General features: G+C 43.1%; 1 protein-coding gene across 4 annotated transcripts in view; it reads left to right on the top strand.

The window, feature by feature from the left end:
* Positions 1-15,897, top strand: part of mgaa (MAX dimerization protein MGA a) — a 35,072-nt gene that overhangs the window by 7,954 nt on the left and 11,221 nt on the right. For 3 of the 4 annotated variants that reach the window (XM_055863931.1, XM_055863929.1, XM_055863930.1), the window contains exons 3-15: positions 80-1,943; positions 2,944-3,031; positions 3,110-3,220; positions 3,431-3,556; positions 3,703-3,816; positions 5,602-6,350; positions 6,558-6,834; positions 7,060-7,211; positions 7,320-7,434; positions 7,601-8,160; positions 10,320-10,620; positions 11,431-11,580; positions 11,939-12,238. In XM_055863931.1, coding sequence (XP_055719906.1) covers positions 80-1,943; positions 2,944-3,031; positions 3,110-3,220; positions 3,431-3,556; positions 3,703-3,816; positions 5,602-6,350; positions 6,558-6,834; positions 7,060-7,211; positions 7,320-7,434; positions 7,601-8,160; positions 10,320-10,620; positions 11,431-11,580; positions 11,939-12,238 — 4,907 coding nt within the window. The remainder of the gene's footprint in view (positions 1-79; positions 1,944-2,943; positions 3,032-3,109; positions 3,221-3,430; positions 3,557-3,702; positions 3,817-5,601; positions 6,351-6,557; positions 6,835-7,059; positions 7,212-7,319; positions 7,435-7,600; positions 8,161-10,319; positions 10,621-11,430; positions 11,581-11,938; positions 12,239-15,897) is intronic. The other variant, XM_055863932.1, reaches the window with a different exon arrangement.

Below are 15,897 nucleotides of genomic sequence, written 5' to 3'. Positions count from 1 at the left end.
TTCTCAAGTTCAGTAAGCTGCATGTTCGCTCTTTACTTTAAAATGCACTTCTAATCTTTTGCATTTATCTTTTGAACAGTACAATAGGTCCTCCCCAAAGTAACTTCACTGAGCTGATTCGGGAGTGTCATCTGAAAATAAGAAGGTGCAATGTGGAGATAACCAATACAGCTTGCAATGTTGAGCAAACAGACACTAAGGGCATGGTTACCAACAACAAAGTTGTGGAAGTAGCTGTGAATTACAATTTTTCCCAGATTCCTGACGTGTTGTCGAAAACTATTACAAATGTGGGAACCCAGGATAATGGGAATACGATTGACAGTGAAAAGGACCACCTCAGTTCATCTCAGTCCCAGGAACCTGTGAAGACCAATGACCATTCAGCAGATGAAGTTGAAAGCAGTCGAAAGGCTTCCCAAAGCTCAGTGAGCTCTGAAGAAAAAAGGACAGGTTCTGATCAACAGCAGCAGGGGAAGGCTAAACCACACAAACGACCTGAACCCGTGCCTTTGCCCCTGCTTGCACTCTACCTTCAACAGTTGAAGTCGAAATCCAGACCTTTTAGGACCAAACCAAAATCTCCTTTGTCTTCTACTTCATCCCCATCTTCTGCTGTTCTAACTACTGACCCTACTGGCCCAGTCACTGACCCTACTGGTCCAGCAATGGTCCCCACTGGATATGCTGTTGTTCCAGCCAGTGATTCTGTAGTTCGAGCCACTGACCCCACTGGGCAAACCACAGACTATGCTGGTGTACCCACCAATATTTCAGTCCCAAACCCAGATTTTTTGGACTCATTGTTACCAGAACCTGACCCAGTATCACTTACTACTGATCAGTCGTTACTTGTCGATGAACCTACCTTATCCATTACACTATCATCCCCCACTCCACCCCTCATGTCGCCATTCCCTGACCTATTGTTACCAGCCTCCGACTCATTAATACCAGCCCCTGCCTTGTCATCCCCAGCCCAAGAACTGCCATCCCCTGTACCTGTCACATTGAACCTAGCGGCTGATCTATCATCACTTACCTCTGACCATCCCTCAAATGCCCCTGTGCTGTCATCAACAGCTAGTGTTGCCACTTTGAAACCTGAGTGTACCCCATTGTTACTATCCCCTGGCCCTTCACTAGGTGGCTTTGAGCCATCATCACCTGCATCATTACCAGATCTTGAACCCCCTTTACCTTCCCCTGTTCAATTGAAACTGGTCCCAGCCCCATCCTTACCTGTACCTGCCTCGTCATTCCCAGTCCTTGAACAATTACCGGCCCCGAACCTTTTTGTACTCTCCTCTGAACTTTCATCACATGCATCACTGTTAGCACTACCTGCCCCTGATCCTTTTTTAACAACACCCTTTATCCCATTGTTGCCTTCCGCTCACCTTAACCCATTACCCTTTGAGGCAGCCTCATTTTCATCTAACTCTCACCCTGGCTCACTTGCTCTGGACCCTGGCTTATCCTCACCTCCCCTGGACCCCGCCTCATCATTTCAAGTCAATTATGAACCATTAACACGCCCTTCTACACCGTCTCCACTCCCATTCCAGTTATCTCCTTTTTCATCGTTAGGTCCCGACCCATTGTCACCAACCCCTTCACTTGCCGACCTCACTCACTTTTTCTCCATCTCTGATGAACTTGAGATGACTGAAGACTTTCCAAGCAGTGAAGCGGCTCCTGTCCCATGTCCTCATGTCCCAACTTTAATTACCCCTAGTGTACCAGTTGGTTCTACTCTACCAGTTGGTTCTAGTCAGCCAACCCAGAGCATTAAACCCCAGAGATCTAAGAAGAGATCTAGGACAGGAGTGAAATCTGCCAAGGGTGATCCACTCCCAGTGATTGGTGGACCCACAGATGTCACCATGCAGCCCAACCTGGAGGAAGTTGAGGAGCAGCTGTTCGTCTCTTTCACCTCCAAGGTAACGCATAGAGTGTTAAATGTATTTCCATCTGTCAGCATTTTTGGTAACACTTTACTTGCATTCACAACACCTTTATGAAACTGTTTACAACCCCTTTGAATGTTACAGGTCATCCATAACAACCTTCGTACCACAATTATACACAAGTGTTACCCTAAGAACACATGTTTTTGGTTTATCTTGGCAGAGAACAAGATGTAAGCCTAACATGACAATTACAATTGGTGCTCTTGGCCAGAACTTGATCCAGGCCAGGTACTCTCTTTATACCAGATCCACCTTCTCCCGGATATTGTCAAAGAATAGTTCATAGTTAAATGAGATAATTCCAAGGGCTGTTTACTCAGTGGCATCCTTCCAAATGGAGAGATCACTAGAGAAGACGCACACTAACTGTTGACCCTTTGCTACTTCAAACCTGTTATGTGAAAGGTGTTATGAATGCCTTATGTATACCCCCTTCAAGTAAAGTGTTACTGCTATTTTATGTTGTGCCACCTGTGTTTCCTCGATTCTTGTTTAAGAGGCAAGTAGATCTTTAACAAGGAAATCCTTGCTTTGGTTATATTTGTTATAAAGTGAATAAAGGAACGTTTTTTTATTTGTTTTCAACGGTCCACACTTTAAAAAAAAAATGCAATACAGTACAATATAATACAGCATACAATTTAATACAGCATATTATACGCTGTACAATAAGACATAAGGGCTTATACATGCTCATAACAAGTAACAAAGCATTCACTATATCCATTGGTTTCAAGTAAAGTTTCACATGTTTAAGTATTTGCACACCCTGTATATAGATGTTTCTGTTGTGTTATTGACTATGGTTGTCTTTCCCATGTGTAACTCTGTGTTGTTTTTTGTCGCACTGCTTGGCTTTATCTTGTCCAGGTCGCAGTTGTAATTGAGAACTTGATCTCAGCTGGCCTACCTGGTTAAATAAAGGTGAAATAAAAATCAACTTAAAAAAGTAAAGTGTTATAAATTACAGGAAGCACTTGAAGTCCACCTAGGAGAGCCTGCATTTCATGAGACGACAACCGCACAACCGGAGAAAACCCCTGAGGCGAAAGAGAATGGTACAGAAAACAACAATTTGATCCATCATGTTCCCAAGCTGCTATTGTGTGACATCTATTAAACTATGTGTCTTTCAGTCGGAGGACCTGAAACCACAGAGGAAAGAATAGCTGCTTTCGAGAAGGTTCTTTTGGACGATTTGAAGGTTATGAAGCATCGGCAAGTCATTCATCCTGTGCTGCAAGAAGGTAACAGCAAAATAAATGGCAGGGAATGATAAGAGTATTTACTATTTATTTTTGACAACTTACTTGCACACCAGCGTGGGTAATGTCCCACTTTGCTTTTCATGACAGTGTTCCCGTCATCTTTAATCCTACTCACGATGGTAGAATGCTTTTTTATGATGCATAGTCTACGCTTGACGATCGCTTATCTGTCATCTGTCTTCCTTGAAGTTGGACTGAAGATGAGTTTACTGGATCCCACTCTGGTCATCGACCTGCAATACTTAGGTGTCCGTCTACCTCTACCACCACCCATGCTATGTCCAGGACCAAGCACTGCAGGATTGGCATCTCCAAGTTAGTAGTCGTTTTGTTATTAGAGTTTCTGTTTTGGTCAAATGGTTGAGAGTATTTGTTCAGTAACCCGTTTAGGGTTTTATGAGGCGAAGTTAATATATATTAAAAGGAGACATTGTTAATTGTTATACTTTTTTTTTCTTCAGGTGGTTCAGTTCCCTTTGTTTCCAGGACGGGCAAGACAACAGACTTCACCCAAATCAAAGGCTGGAGAGATAAGATTGTCCCTTCAGACTCCTCAGCATCCTCCAAGCCTGACGGTATGATATTTACATAAGAATCTTTATTTTCTGATTTGACTAGCTACTCCTTTGTCGTAAATATTGCGTGGTGCTTTAATGGTGACAAAACAAGAAGAGGGGATACAGTTGAGACGGTTTATTCTTGACGTTTTAGCTCTGACCGGAGAATGTGAGCGGAGTTGAGCGGCTCCATGTCCTTTCTTACTGCTCTGCTAAAAACCGCTCCACACTCACAGAAAAAAAAACTCCCGCTCCAAATTTGCTCCCGTTCATTAACATCACAATTTAACCAACACCCATCTATTTTTGTGACTACGTGGAACTACCAATTGTTTTTTAACTATTGAAACCAAACCATATGGATTTGAATGAAAAGTATTTGAATAAACATGAAAAGGTGAATGTAAGCTAACATTATTTTCAAATAGGCTACATGTAATATTAAACAGCATGTAAACACTGTAAATCGGTCTGGAGCCAGACAGGGACCCTAAGAAGGAATGTAAATGAATTATTAAGGCTATGTTATTAAAATTATTTCAAGACTATAACCTACAAAGAAATACATTGTGAAGCATTTGCGAGTGTGACACAATAGCCTGGTATGGACATAAAGTGCTCAGCGTTTAAACAACATTTTGTTGTATTAAATCATTATAGTCTATAAATTGCGCATATAGACTGTGACTTACTTAGAATTAAATACAAATTCAATGAAAAATGACTTATTAGTGCCTTTGGAATTCATTTTTAGAAACACAAGTTTGACCAGTCTATGGATTCAGGGTCATGTGATGGTGCCTGGAGAGCCGTCTAGCAGCGGAGAATATCCTCTCCACACTTGCAGAGCCACTGGGTATGCTAAACACCCTTTTGGCCAGGCTGGGCAGAGAAGCAGAGTTTTATTTTTCTATAGGCATGCATACAGGTTTTTAGGCAAAATAACCCAATCAAAACCAATAGCTCCTTGAACGTGGAAATATGCCAGGCCTGTTGGGCCAAAATCAATTATGGCCTATTGTATAGATAATAAAATGATCGAAACGTTTAAGAGATCTGATTTTAGTTTATAATGACTTTGCTACAATGACACACTTAGTTATCTACCCACCTTGTTCCTTTCTTTTAGCATGTGCACGTAGTAAGTACACAATCATACTTTTGGGATAAGTGTCTATTCCGATTCAATAATTCTTTATGTGGATGTTTGATGTAGCCAGCGTGTAACAACTTCCATATTCCGTGCGTAGAACAATGACATCCGGTCTGTAACCTAACAGTTTAGCAGGTGACATGCAATCCTTACAATTAAGTGGATACAGTTAGATGCACTATTGTAAAGTGGCTGTTCCACTGGATATCTTAAGGTGAATGCACCAATTTGTAAGTCGCTCTGGATAAGAGCGTCTGCTAAATGACTTAAATGTAAATGTAAATGGATACTCCCTCTCTTGCTCCTCATCTTTGTAAGTCACCTTGATTTAGTACCTGTGTATTTTATCAGTTTCTTTATGAAAATATTTTGCCAACTCCATGATGGTAGCTAAAGCAGGGGGCTTTTAGCAGCACACAAGTAGCCTACAAATGCATGCTGGGGCGGGTATGCTCGAGCTTGTGACGTGAGCGCCACTGGAGTGGGCGAGAAGGCCGACGCTCCAGCCTTTGGGAATCTCGCTCCACGCTCCAGTCAAATTGGGCACGCTCCGTTTCTCGCTCCATTCATGTACTCTGGCTCTGATGTCTTGAGAAAGGTCTTAATTTAACACGTGTCTGCAATATCCCATCTTCTTGTTTTTACTATAGTATGTAGCCCAATAGGCTTTAAAGATGGCCCAAGTTCAGATGTGGTCCCGAAGAACCTGTCGGCCTTCTGCAGTGACATGTTGGATGAGTATCTGGCTAACGAAGGCAAACTCATCGACGAGCGGGCTGCCAGTTTCACCCAGACCACCGTCGTCACCCCTGTGACCTACCAGCTGCCCACCAAGAGCACCAGCTACGTCCGAACCCTGGATAGTGTGCTGAAGAAACAGGCACCGGCACCTTCTACCACCTTTGTCCCCCCATCTAAAAAAAACAGACTGCCCCTCGCATCCAAAGGACCTAAAAAATCGGAGAAATCTGAAAAAAGGCAACAAAAACAACGCTCAAAGCAGAGCAGAACTAAACCAACTTCTGCGCCAACAGCATTACAAATTGCGCCACCGCCATTGATGGATCACGCAGCCCCGGCCATCACCCACAACGACACAATTAAAACTGTGAAAAGGACTAAGAGGAAGCCGAGGGTCAAGACTCCTCCACCAGTCCAAGACTCTGTTGTGTCGAGGCCAGAGGTAGAAGAACCACCTCCCTCTGACCTGGCTCCTGTGGAGGGCGACTCCGAGCCAGAGTCTGCTGCTGCTGAGACCAGGGTTGTTGTTCCTGGGTTGACCAAGGCCTTGCTCAGACAGAGGGATCTGGAGGACGGGGTTGTCTGGGAGGGCAAGCATCGGACCTGTATCACAGAGGACAGGGCAACGGTCGCACTCACCTCGCTCTTCACTTCAACGGTAAGATCAGTTATACCCATACACCATTACATCTGCTCTTTGACTCATTTGTTGGGGTCTGACATGACGGAGCATAGACATTGTGGAGTACATTAATAGCTTCGATCTTATTTTGTGAGTGTTTAAACCAGCTCTACAATGGTATCCCTGAGAAATGAGCCATACTAGCACTAATTGTCTGCATTTACTTTCCTTTTTTCTCTTCAGGGCTTTGTTTGTGAGAATCCTACAGCTCCCATTAAGATTGTAAAGCGCAGTGCTCCTCCCTGCCTCAATGCGTTCTGCCGGCTGGGCTGTGTGTGTGCCAGCCTGGCACAGGAACGTCGTATTACCCACTGTGGAAAGATTGAGTGTATATTTGGCTGCAGCTGCCTCAGGCAGAAAGTGGTTGTGCTCAAAAACTTAAAAGGACCAGATTCCAGTGCGTCAGAAGAGGGCCCGTCCAAGAAGAGCAAGAAGAGAAAGCGGATGAGGATGGCATATAGTGAGTGTCCTCTAGTTTAAAAAACTACCGAGTTATGAAGTGCAATGACTGGTTCAAATAAATAAAGTTACAAATAAAAAAATCCATACAAAAACAACTTTTCTATACTACATTAGATGAAATTCTTTGATGCACATGTCGCAAAGTGTGTCCATCCTAATGTCGCAATTAAATGACATATTTTGTATTAATTTATGCTCATTTACCGAATTCTTTTCTAACCAGCTCTGAGAGAGGCTGAGACAGTATCAGAACCAGCTCGGCGTGTGAGAACTTTGTGGAAGCAGACTGATGGAGAGATGGACCCGGAGCCCCTCCTCGCCCCAACACCAGTCTATCTTCCATGGCTTCCATTACAGGAAGCGTCTTCAGCAGTGGTGCGTCATAGAAGGGTGTCTATCCATAAGTGTTAGATATACCACTGTAAAAGTGATATAGTATATTCTTACCCCCCTGCCTTTTCTAAAGGTGTATTTTTTTTGCAGGTAAGAGAGGAGGAAGGTACCATGACATGTGCCAGAGTGCGTACGTTTCAAAGCAAGAGCACAAACCGACCTGAGGACATTGACAACCACTGCAAACCAATAGATTCCGCACCAGGTAAGTTCAATGAATCAAATTTGTCGTCATTTTCTTAATCCCGAACATCTGTCTGCGATTTATATCTATCAGTCAATAAACCACATCAATAATTAGTTGCATCCAACAATCATAGCCTGCTCTGAAATGCATTTCTAATGGCTGTTGACTTTGTGTCTTGATGTAGTGAGCCCTTCCAGGAAGTCAGAGAAGTCCCACGGTCCCCAGTACACGGAGCCCTCCAAGCGTCTGGAGATCATGTCTGAGTGTAAGTGGAAAAGCCTGGCGGACAGGAACTTGGTGCTGAGAATTGTTTGTGAGCACATGGCCCAGGACCACCTCACCAACCCCTTCTGGGTCAAAGGTTACCTCATCAAACCCATGTCTCAGACCCTGAGGAACAACGGCGAGAGCTGCTCTGTTCACTACAAGGTACATATCTCTCAGGTTTCGCGACCTGATGGAGTGGAGGAGGCGAACAGTGAGGAGGAATGGATGAGAGAGGAAGATGAAGAAACGATGGAGGAAGAGGAGGGGAAGATGGAGGAGCTGAGAGGGGAAGATAAGGAGGTGGAGGAAGGACAATGCGTGGAGGAGAAGCAAAGCGAGCAGGAGAACAACAAGGCTGTGGGGAAGAAAAGTTGTCTGAAATGGAAGGGCCTGCCTTTCTTAATAGGAATTTCTCCTGCTGGCCTCCTTACTGCCAACCTAAAGCAGAAAGAAATCTCAGACAAGGAACTTGTCACGGTAAGCATTATAAATACCTAGAGTCCCCCCCCCAAAACACATCTAATGATCAGTTAATTTTCCTCATTTATTGATGTGGAACAACACCCTATTCCCTATGTAGTGCATAGGGTGCTGGTCAGAATTAGTGCACTACAGTGCCTTCAGAAAGTATTCCTACACCTTGACTTATTCCACATTTTGTTGTGTTATAGCCTGAATTCAAAATGAATTAAATATATTTTTTCCCCTCCCCTCTACACACAATCCCCCATAATGAAGAAGTGAAAACATGTTTTTAGAAATTGTAGCAAATTTATTGAAAATCAAATACATATCTCATTTACGTTAATATTCACACCCCTGAGTCAATTTGTAAAAGTGCCTTTGTCAGCGATTACAGCTGTGAGTCTGTCTGGGTAAGTCCCTAATAGCTTTCCACACCTGGATTGTACAATATTTGCCCATTTTTATTATTTTCAAAAATCTTCAAGCTCTGTCAAATGGATTGTTGATGATTGCTAGACAACCATTTCCAGGTATTTCGATAGATTTTCAACTAGATTTAAGGCAAAACTGTAAGTCGGCCACTCAGGAACATTCACTGTCTTCTTGGTAAGCAGCTGGCCATGTGTTTTAGGTTTTGTCCTGCTGAGAGGTGAATTAATCTCCCAGTGTCTGGTGGAAAGCAGACAGAACCAGGTTTTCCTCAAGGATTTTGCCTGGGCTTAGCTCCATTTCGTTTCTTTTTTTATCCTGAAAAACTCCCCAGGTCCTTAACGATTACAAGCATACCCATAACATGATGTAGACACCACTATGCTTGAAAATATGGAGAGTGTTACTCAGTAACGTGTTGTATGTTTGGTGGCAAATTCTGTAACACTTTGCATTCAGGACAAAAAGTGAATTGTTCAGCCACATTTTTTGCAGTATTACTTTTTTTCCTTTTTGCTAACAGGATGCATGTTTTGGAATATTTTTTATCTGTATAGGCTTCCTTCTCTTCACTCTGTCAATTAGGTTAGTATTCACTGCCATTCAACTCTAACTGTTTTAAAGTCACAATTGGCCCCCATCTACCAATAGGTGCCCTTCTTCGGGAAGCATTGGAAAACCTTCCTGGTCTTTGTGGTTGAATCTGTGTTTGAAATCCACTGCTTGACTGAGGGACCTTACAGATCATTTTATTTCAGCTTTTCATTATTTATTATACTGAACAAAAATATAAACGCAACATACAACAACTTCAATGAAATAAATTAATCTATGGATTTCACACGACTGGGGAAATGGGTTGGCCTGGGAGGGCATAGGCCCACCCACTTGGGAGCCAGGTTCACCCACTGGGAAGTCAGGCCCAGCCAATCAGAATGAGTTTTCCCCCCACAAAGGGGCTTTATTAGACAGAAATACTTCTCTGCATCCCCCTCAGACGATCCCGCAGGTGAAGAAGCCGGATGTGGAGGTCCTGGGCTGACGTTGTTACACGTGGTCTGCAGTTGTGAGGCTGGTTGGATGTATTGCCAAATTCTCTAAAGGGACGGAGGTGGCTTATGGTAGAGAAATTAACATTCAATTCTCTGGCACCAGCTCTGGTGGCCATTCATGCAGTCAGCATACCAATTGCACGCTCTCTCAAAACTTGAGACATCTTTGGCATTGTGTTTTGTGACACAACTGCACATTTTAGAGTGGTCTTTCATTGTCCCCAGCACAAGGTGCACCTCTGTAATGATCATGCTGTTTAAGCAGCTTCTTGATATGCTACACATGTCAGGTGGATGGATTATTTTGGCAAAGGAGAAATGCTCACTAACAGGGATGTAAACAAATCTGTGCACAAAATTTCAGCAGATTTTTAGGCGTGTGGGACATTTCTGGGATCTTTTATTTCAGCTCATGGAACATGGGACCAACACTTTACATGTTGCAATTTATATTTCTCCCACATTTTGACATAATGGGTTATTGTGTGTAGGCCAGTGGGGAAAAAATCTACATTTAATCAATTTCAAATTCAGGCTGTAACACAACAAAATGTGTAAAAAGTCAAAGGGTGTGAATACTTTCTGAAGGCACTGTAGGGAATAGGCTGCCATTTGGTACTCACTATATCTAGCTCTGAGGAGAATACACATGGTCCATTGCTACTCTCACTTTCCCCTGTGTATCTGTAGGTGAATGGCAGGTCCTACCCTCATGCCAAGCTACAACTGGGCATGATGGGAGCCATGCACCCAGCCAACCGACTTGCTGCTTACCTCACGGGCAAGTTACGGAGGCCTACCTGTCCAGAGCCGTCTATGACGTCCTCCGTTTCATCACAACACCCCCCCTCAGAAACCCCTGAAGATGCAAGGTCCTCCACGGGACAACCGGCCCAGTTGACAGCCACTCCTACCCCCAGTCTTACCATGGTTACCACCACCACCAGTGTTCCCTCTGTCGCTGCAGTTTCTGCAGGCCCCAAGTCCATTGGTGAGAACTACTTTTTGTTGTTACGCGTACCTGGAATAATGGTGCTATTTAAGCATTAAGGTGTGAAGAGGTGTGATATAATTAAGCAATAAGACCCGAGGGGTGTGGTATATGGCCAAAATACCACCGCTAAGGGTTGTTCTTAGCATGACGCAACGCAGAGTGCCTGGACACAGCCCTTGGCCGTGGTATGTTGGCATTATACCACATACCTCCGAGGTGCCTTATTGCAATTATAAACAGATTACCAATCTAATTAGGGCAGTAAAAATACAGATTTTGTCATACCCATTGTATACGGCTGAAAGCCGTGGTATATCAGACTATACCATGGGTATGACAAAACATTTATTTTTACTGCTCTAATTACGAACAGGTATCCACATACTTTTGTAGTGTATATTGACCAAATACCAGACCTCCTCAGGCCTTATTGCTTAGATATACCACGGCTAAGGGCTGTTCTTAGGCACGACACAAAGCAGTGGAATATTGGCCATATTCCATAAACCCCAGAGGTGCCTTTTTGCTTTTATAAACCAGTTACCAACAGAGATCAGTAAACAAGTATTTTTTGCATTATACATTGTCTGATAAACACATCTGGAATGTTGTTTCAGCCAATCGGCATCCATCCTGTGTAGAACATTTTAATAGTTAAATTACTTGTTTTTTAGTCTGATGCAGAAAGCTGTTTTCCCTCAGAGCAATTTAATATTGTTTGTCCATAGCAGTATCCGATTCATGACAGATTCACACACGTACACAAGCGTGGGATACTGAACCTCTACCTCCATTTCTGCTCCACAGTGACTAATCTGCCCTCAGCGGGAAAGGTCTTCACACAGTTTGTGGTCAACCAAATCAGCTCCTCACAGCAGAGGCTGCTCCTCACTAGTGATCCTCCACAGTCGTTGAGCAATATTCAGCAGCTTGCCTCTCTGGTAGAGGTAGCCTCAGGTAGCTCTTATGCCAGTTCCTCCACTGGTACACCCAGTCATGCCACCATTATTAGAAAGCCCCTCTAATCTATTTGTGCTGCTATCTTGACTCCCCAGCCCTGCACAGGCTAACCGTTGGTCCCATTGCCTGCCACTTTCACATTGTCTTGTTTGTGGTCGTGACACATACGCATAGTGCTAGCATAGCTCTGTTTATAGCCTTCATCCTTCTTGCCCATATCCCAAGCCCTTCCCATCTCATCCTGGGTTGCTCTGATGTGGGGATTGTTCTGTGCGGTGCGTGGTTGTTTGTGGTGTGTCTTCTTATCCATGCTGTTTTCCATCGTTGTTGAGAAACAGAATGCTTTGTTTTTTAGGTGATGTGTCTCTTCCAAAGACCGCCCCAAGCAGTGGAGTGGTTACTAGTCCCCCCGTGCTGGTGCTCCCTGACCCAGGGACCAGTAACTCTGTCAAAATGGCGTGTCCTCCTACCTCCCAGACTCCGACACCTCTCATCCCCCTGACCCCTCTCGCAGCAGGGCGGAGGATGGTTCTGCAGCCGGTGCGGAGTGCCTCAGGGACCACCCTGTACCGGAACCCCAACGGACAGCTAATCCAGCTGGTTCCCCTCAGCCAGCTGCAGGCCCTCAACCCCAACCTCGTCATGCGCAACAAGGGTGAGTGTCTGACCGTTGATGATATTAATGCCAAGGCACTGCTGCTCTGTCACATGCAAGACTGAGTATGTTAAGCCCTTAGTCTCGTGGGAATTGGTCTATATGGATAGGGTTAAATCATGTTTCTTGCAGAAGAAAAATGGAAATGCATAACCATGGTTGCAGCCCCGTCTTTACAGAATTACTGTTCACTTTATGCAGTCCAAAAACAGCCCATTTATAAATTGCAATCTGCGTCAGGTGGGTATAATTTGGTAGCTTGTTTTATTGTCAACATGACTGGCTAAATGATCAAATACGATCTTGCGGTGTTAAGCTTTCACAGGGAAATTCAGAGAAGCATATCTTAATTTTGGTGCGCATAGAATGGAGTCGAGTGCATTCCGATGCGTGGTCCGTGACAAATTTTCTTCAAAATATAACAGACAGGCCCATTCTGTTCAGGACAACCCAGGGTATAACGCAATTTTGTAACTGTACATCAAACATAGTGATCATAAACCAGGGTTCATCAACTAGGTTTGGCCTCGGGCCCGATTTTCTACGAGCTAATAGTCAGTGGTCCATAACATGCAGTTGAAGTCGGAAGTTTACATACACCTTAGCCAAATACATTTAAACTCAGTTTTTCACAATTCCTGACATTTAATCCTAGTAAGAATTCCCTGTCTTAGGTCAGTTAGGATCACCACTTTATTTTAAGAATGTAAAATGTCAGAATAATAGTAGAGAATTATTTCTTTCAGCTTTTATTTCTTTCATCACATTCCCAGTGGGTCAGAAGTTTACATACACTCAGTTAGTATTTGGTAGCATTGCCTTTAAATTGTTTAACTTGAGTCAAACGTTTCGGGTAGCCTTCCACAAGCTTCCCACAATAAGTTGGGTGAATTTTGGCCCATTCCTCCTGACAGAGCTGGTGTAACTGAGTCAGGTTTGTAGGCCTCTTGCTCGCACACGCTTTTTCAGTTCTGCCCACAAATTTTCTATGGGATTGAGGTCAGGGCTTTGGATTGCCACTCCAATACCTTGACTTTGTTGTCCTTTAGCCATTTTGCCACAACTTTGGAAGTATGCTTGGGGTCATTGTCCATTTGGAAAACCCATTTGCGACCGAGCTTTAACTTCCTGACTGATGTTGCTTCAATATATCCACAATTTTCCTCCCTCATGATGCCATCTATTTTGTGAAGTGCACCAGTCCCTCCTGCAGCAAAGCACCCCCACAACATGATGCTGCCACCCCCGTGCTTCACGGTTGGGATGGTGTTCTTTGGCTTGCAAGAGTCCCCCCTTTTCCTCCAAACATAGCTATGGTCATTATGGCCAAACAGTTCTATTTTTGTTCCATCAGATCAGAGGACATTTCTCCAAAAAGTACGATCTTTGTCCCCATGTGCAGTTGCAAACCCTAGTCTGGCTTTATTATGGCTGTTTTGGAGCAGTGGCTTCTTCCTTGCTGAGCGGCCTTTCAGGTTATGTCGATATAGGACTCGTTTTACTGTGGATATAGATACTTTTGTACCTGTTTCCTCCAGCATCTTCACAAGGTCCTTTGCTGTTGTTCTGGGATTGATTTGAACTTTTCGCACCAAAGTCCGTTCATCTCTAGGAGACAGAATGTGTCTACCTTCCTGAGCGGTATGACGGCTGTGTGGTCCCATGGTGTTTATACTTCCGTACTATTGTTTGTACAGACGAACGTGTTACCTTCAGGCGTTTGGAAATTGCTCCCAAGGATGAACCAGACTTGTGGAGGTCTACAATTTTATTTCTGAGGTCTTGGCTGATTTCTTTTGATTTTCCCATGATCTCAAGCAAAGAGGCACTGACTTTGAAGGTAGGCCTTGAAATACATCTACAGGTATACCTCCAATTGACTCAAATGGTGTAAATTAGCCTATCAGAAGCTTCTAAAGCCATGACATAATTTTCTGGTATTTTCCAAGCTGTTTAAAGGCACAGTCAACTTAGTGTATGTAAACTTCTGACCCACTGGAATTGTGACAGTGAATTATAAGTGAAAGAATCTGTAAAAGGTTGTTGGAAAAATGACTTGTGTCATGCACAACGTAGATGTCCTAACCGACTTGCCAGAACTATAGTTTGTTCACAAGAAATTTGTGGAGTGGTTGAAAAATGAGTTTTAATGACTCCAACCTAAATGTATGTAAACTTCCGACTTCAACTGTAATTAGTATATAATAATAGCACAATTAATTGGCCTACACTACAAATTCAACAACATTTTTAACACATCGGATTAGTGCATAATAAATTCAGTGACAATAACATAATCATTTTGATCTGATCACGCTCATAAAATTCAGGTATTATTTTGTCTATTTCTCTGTGCGTTGATTGGTGGGGAAAAACAGGTCTACTGTACTTAGTTTAACGTCAACATTCGTTCAGAACGATTAGCTTGATAGCGAGGGGGAAATGCAACTTTTCCCATTGAGTAAGTAACTTAGTGGCCTATATGACTATATTTAGTAAATACTAACATTATTGTGAGTGCTTATCCAGGGATATTTAGGTCTCTAGCTGAAAGAAGCAGGCTATCCCTATACAGACACTCAGACACAAACGTCGCCTTTTTTCCTATAAATGTCTGTTTTATGTAGGATGTTACGTTTTTGGCCAGTTGCAATTGTAAGTAGGCCTAATAAAAAATATCCCACTTCTATTAGGCCATATATTGTTTTTATTGTGAAAGATGCTGTTAAGTCTCATAGCCGATCTCAGCCAGTTAAGTTATTTTATATAGGCCTAGGTTCGGAAGAAATATACTACAATTAAGCCCTCTTGTTGTTTTTAAAGTCAAATTAAAATGAAGATTATTGTTTAAATGAATTCCTTGACTGTTGTAGGTTTTCTCCATCTGTTGCTGTGCAACACTTGCATAACAAGTTAGCCATATTCTCAGCACCAGGCGCTGTTCACCTATTGTTTGCGCTGCTGTTGCAGCTTTATGTTTCAGCACTACAAAATGGTCCGCTGCCGGCTTTATTAGTTGACTGTCTCCTGCATTCTCTCTCTTCATGAATGAAGTAAACATTTTACTTTTGCGTTATTTAGTTAGGGTAACTTCCTTCTTGGGACATCGCATTCGGGATTTTTTTTACATTTTTTAATGAAGAAATGTTGGGGCTGTGGGGGGCCAAATACTATTGCTGATAGGCCAGATTTGGACGCGGGCTGCCAGTTGGGGTGCCCTGTTATAAATGATGACACTGTATATTACATTCGTTTAATGAATGGAAATGTGAAGTGCACATTTAGACTGTTTGTCTTGCTTGTATAACATCAAAGCGGTATTTATTATAATCCTCAATGTCTCATCTTTCAAAAATTGAGTCCTCTTAATGTACAGCATTTCCCAGACTCAGACGATTCTTTTTTTTTTTAAGTTGCCCAATTAGCGGGAGGCATGGGGGCATCTTCGTGTCGCTCGCGGTGCTAAAGTTCAGAATTGGCTGTCAGTCAAAACCCACACAGAGCTGTTGAAGAGGAGACCCTGAGCTCTGACGTTATGTATAGCATGTTAATGTACACCCACTTTGTTCCAATTTGGGCGCTTATCAGTGTAAAGGGTTAATTAATAACCATTTTATGGAACAATGATTTGAACATTTTAGACGGATCAGGGAGCTCTA

This window comes from Salvelinus fontinalis, chromosome 15, assembly GCF_029448725.1.
Source record: "Salvelinus fontinalis isolate EN_2023a chromosome 15, ASM2944872v1, whole genome shotgun sequence".
Classification (NCBI taxonomy): domain Eukaryota; kingdom Metazoa; phylum Chordata; class Actinopteri; order Salmoniformes; family Salmonidae; genus Salvelinus; species Salvelinus fontinalis.
The sequence above is the reverse complement of the archived record's forward strand: the minus strand, read 5'-3'. Positions and strand labels throughout refer to the sequence as shown.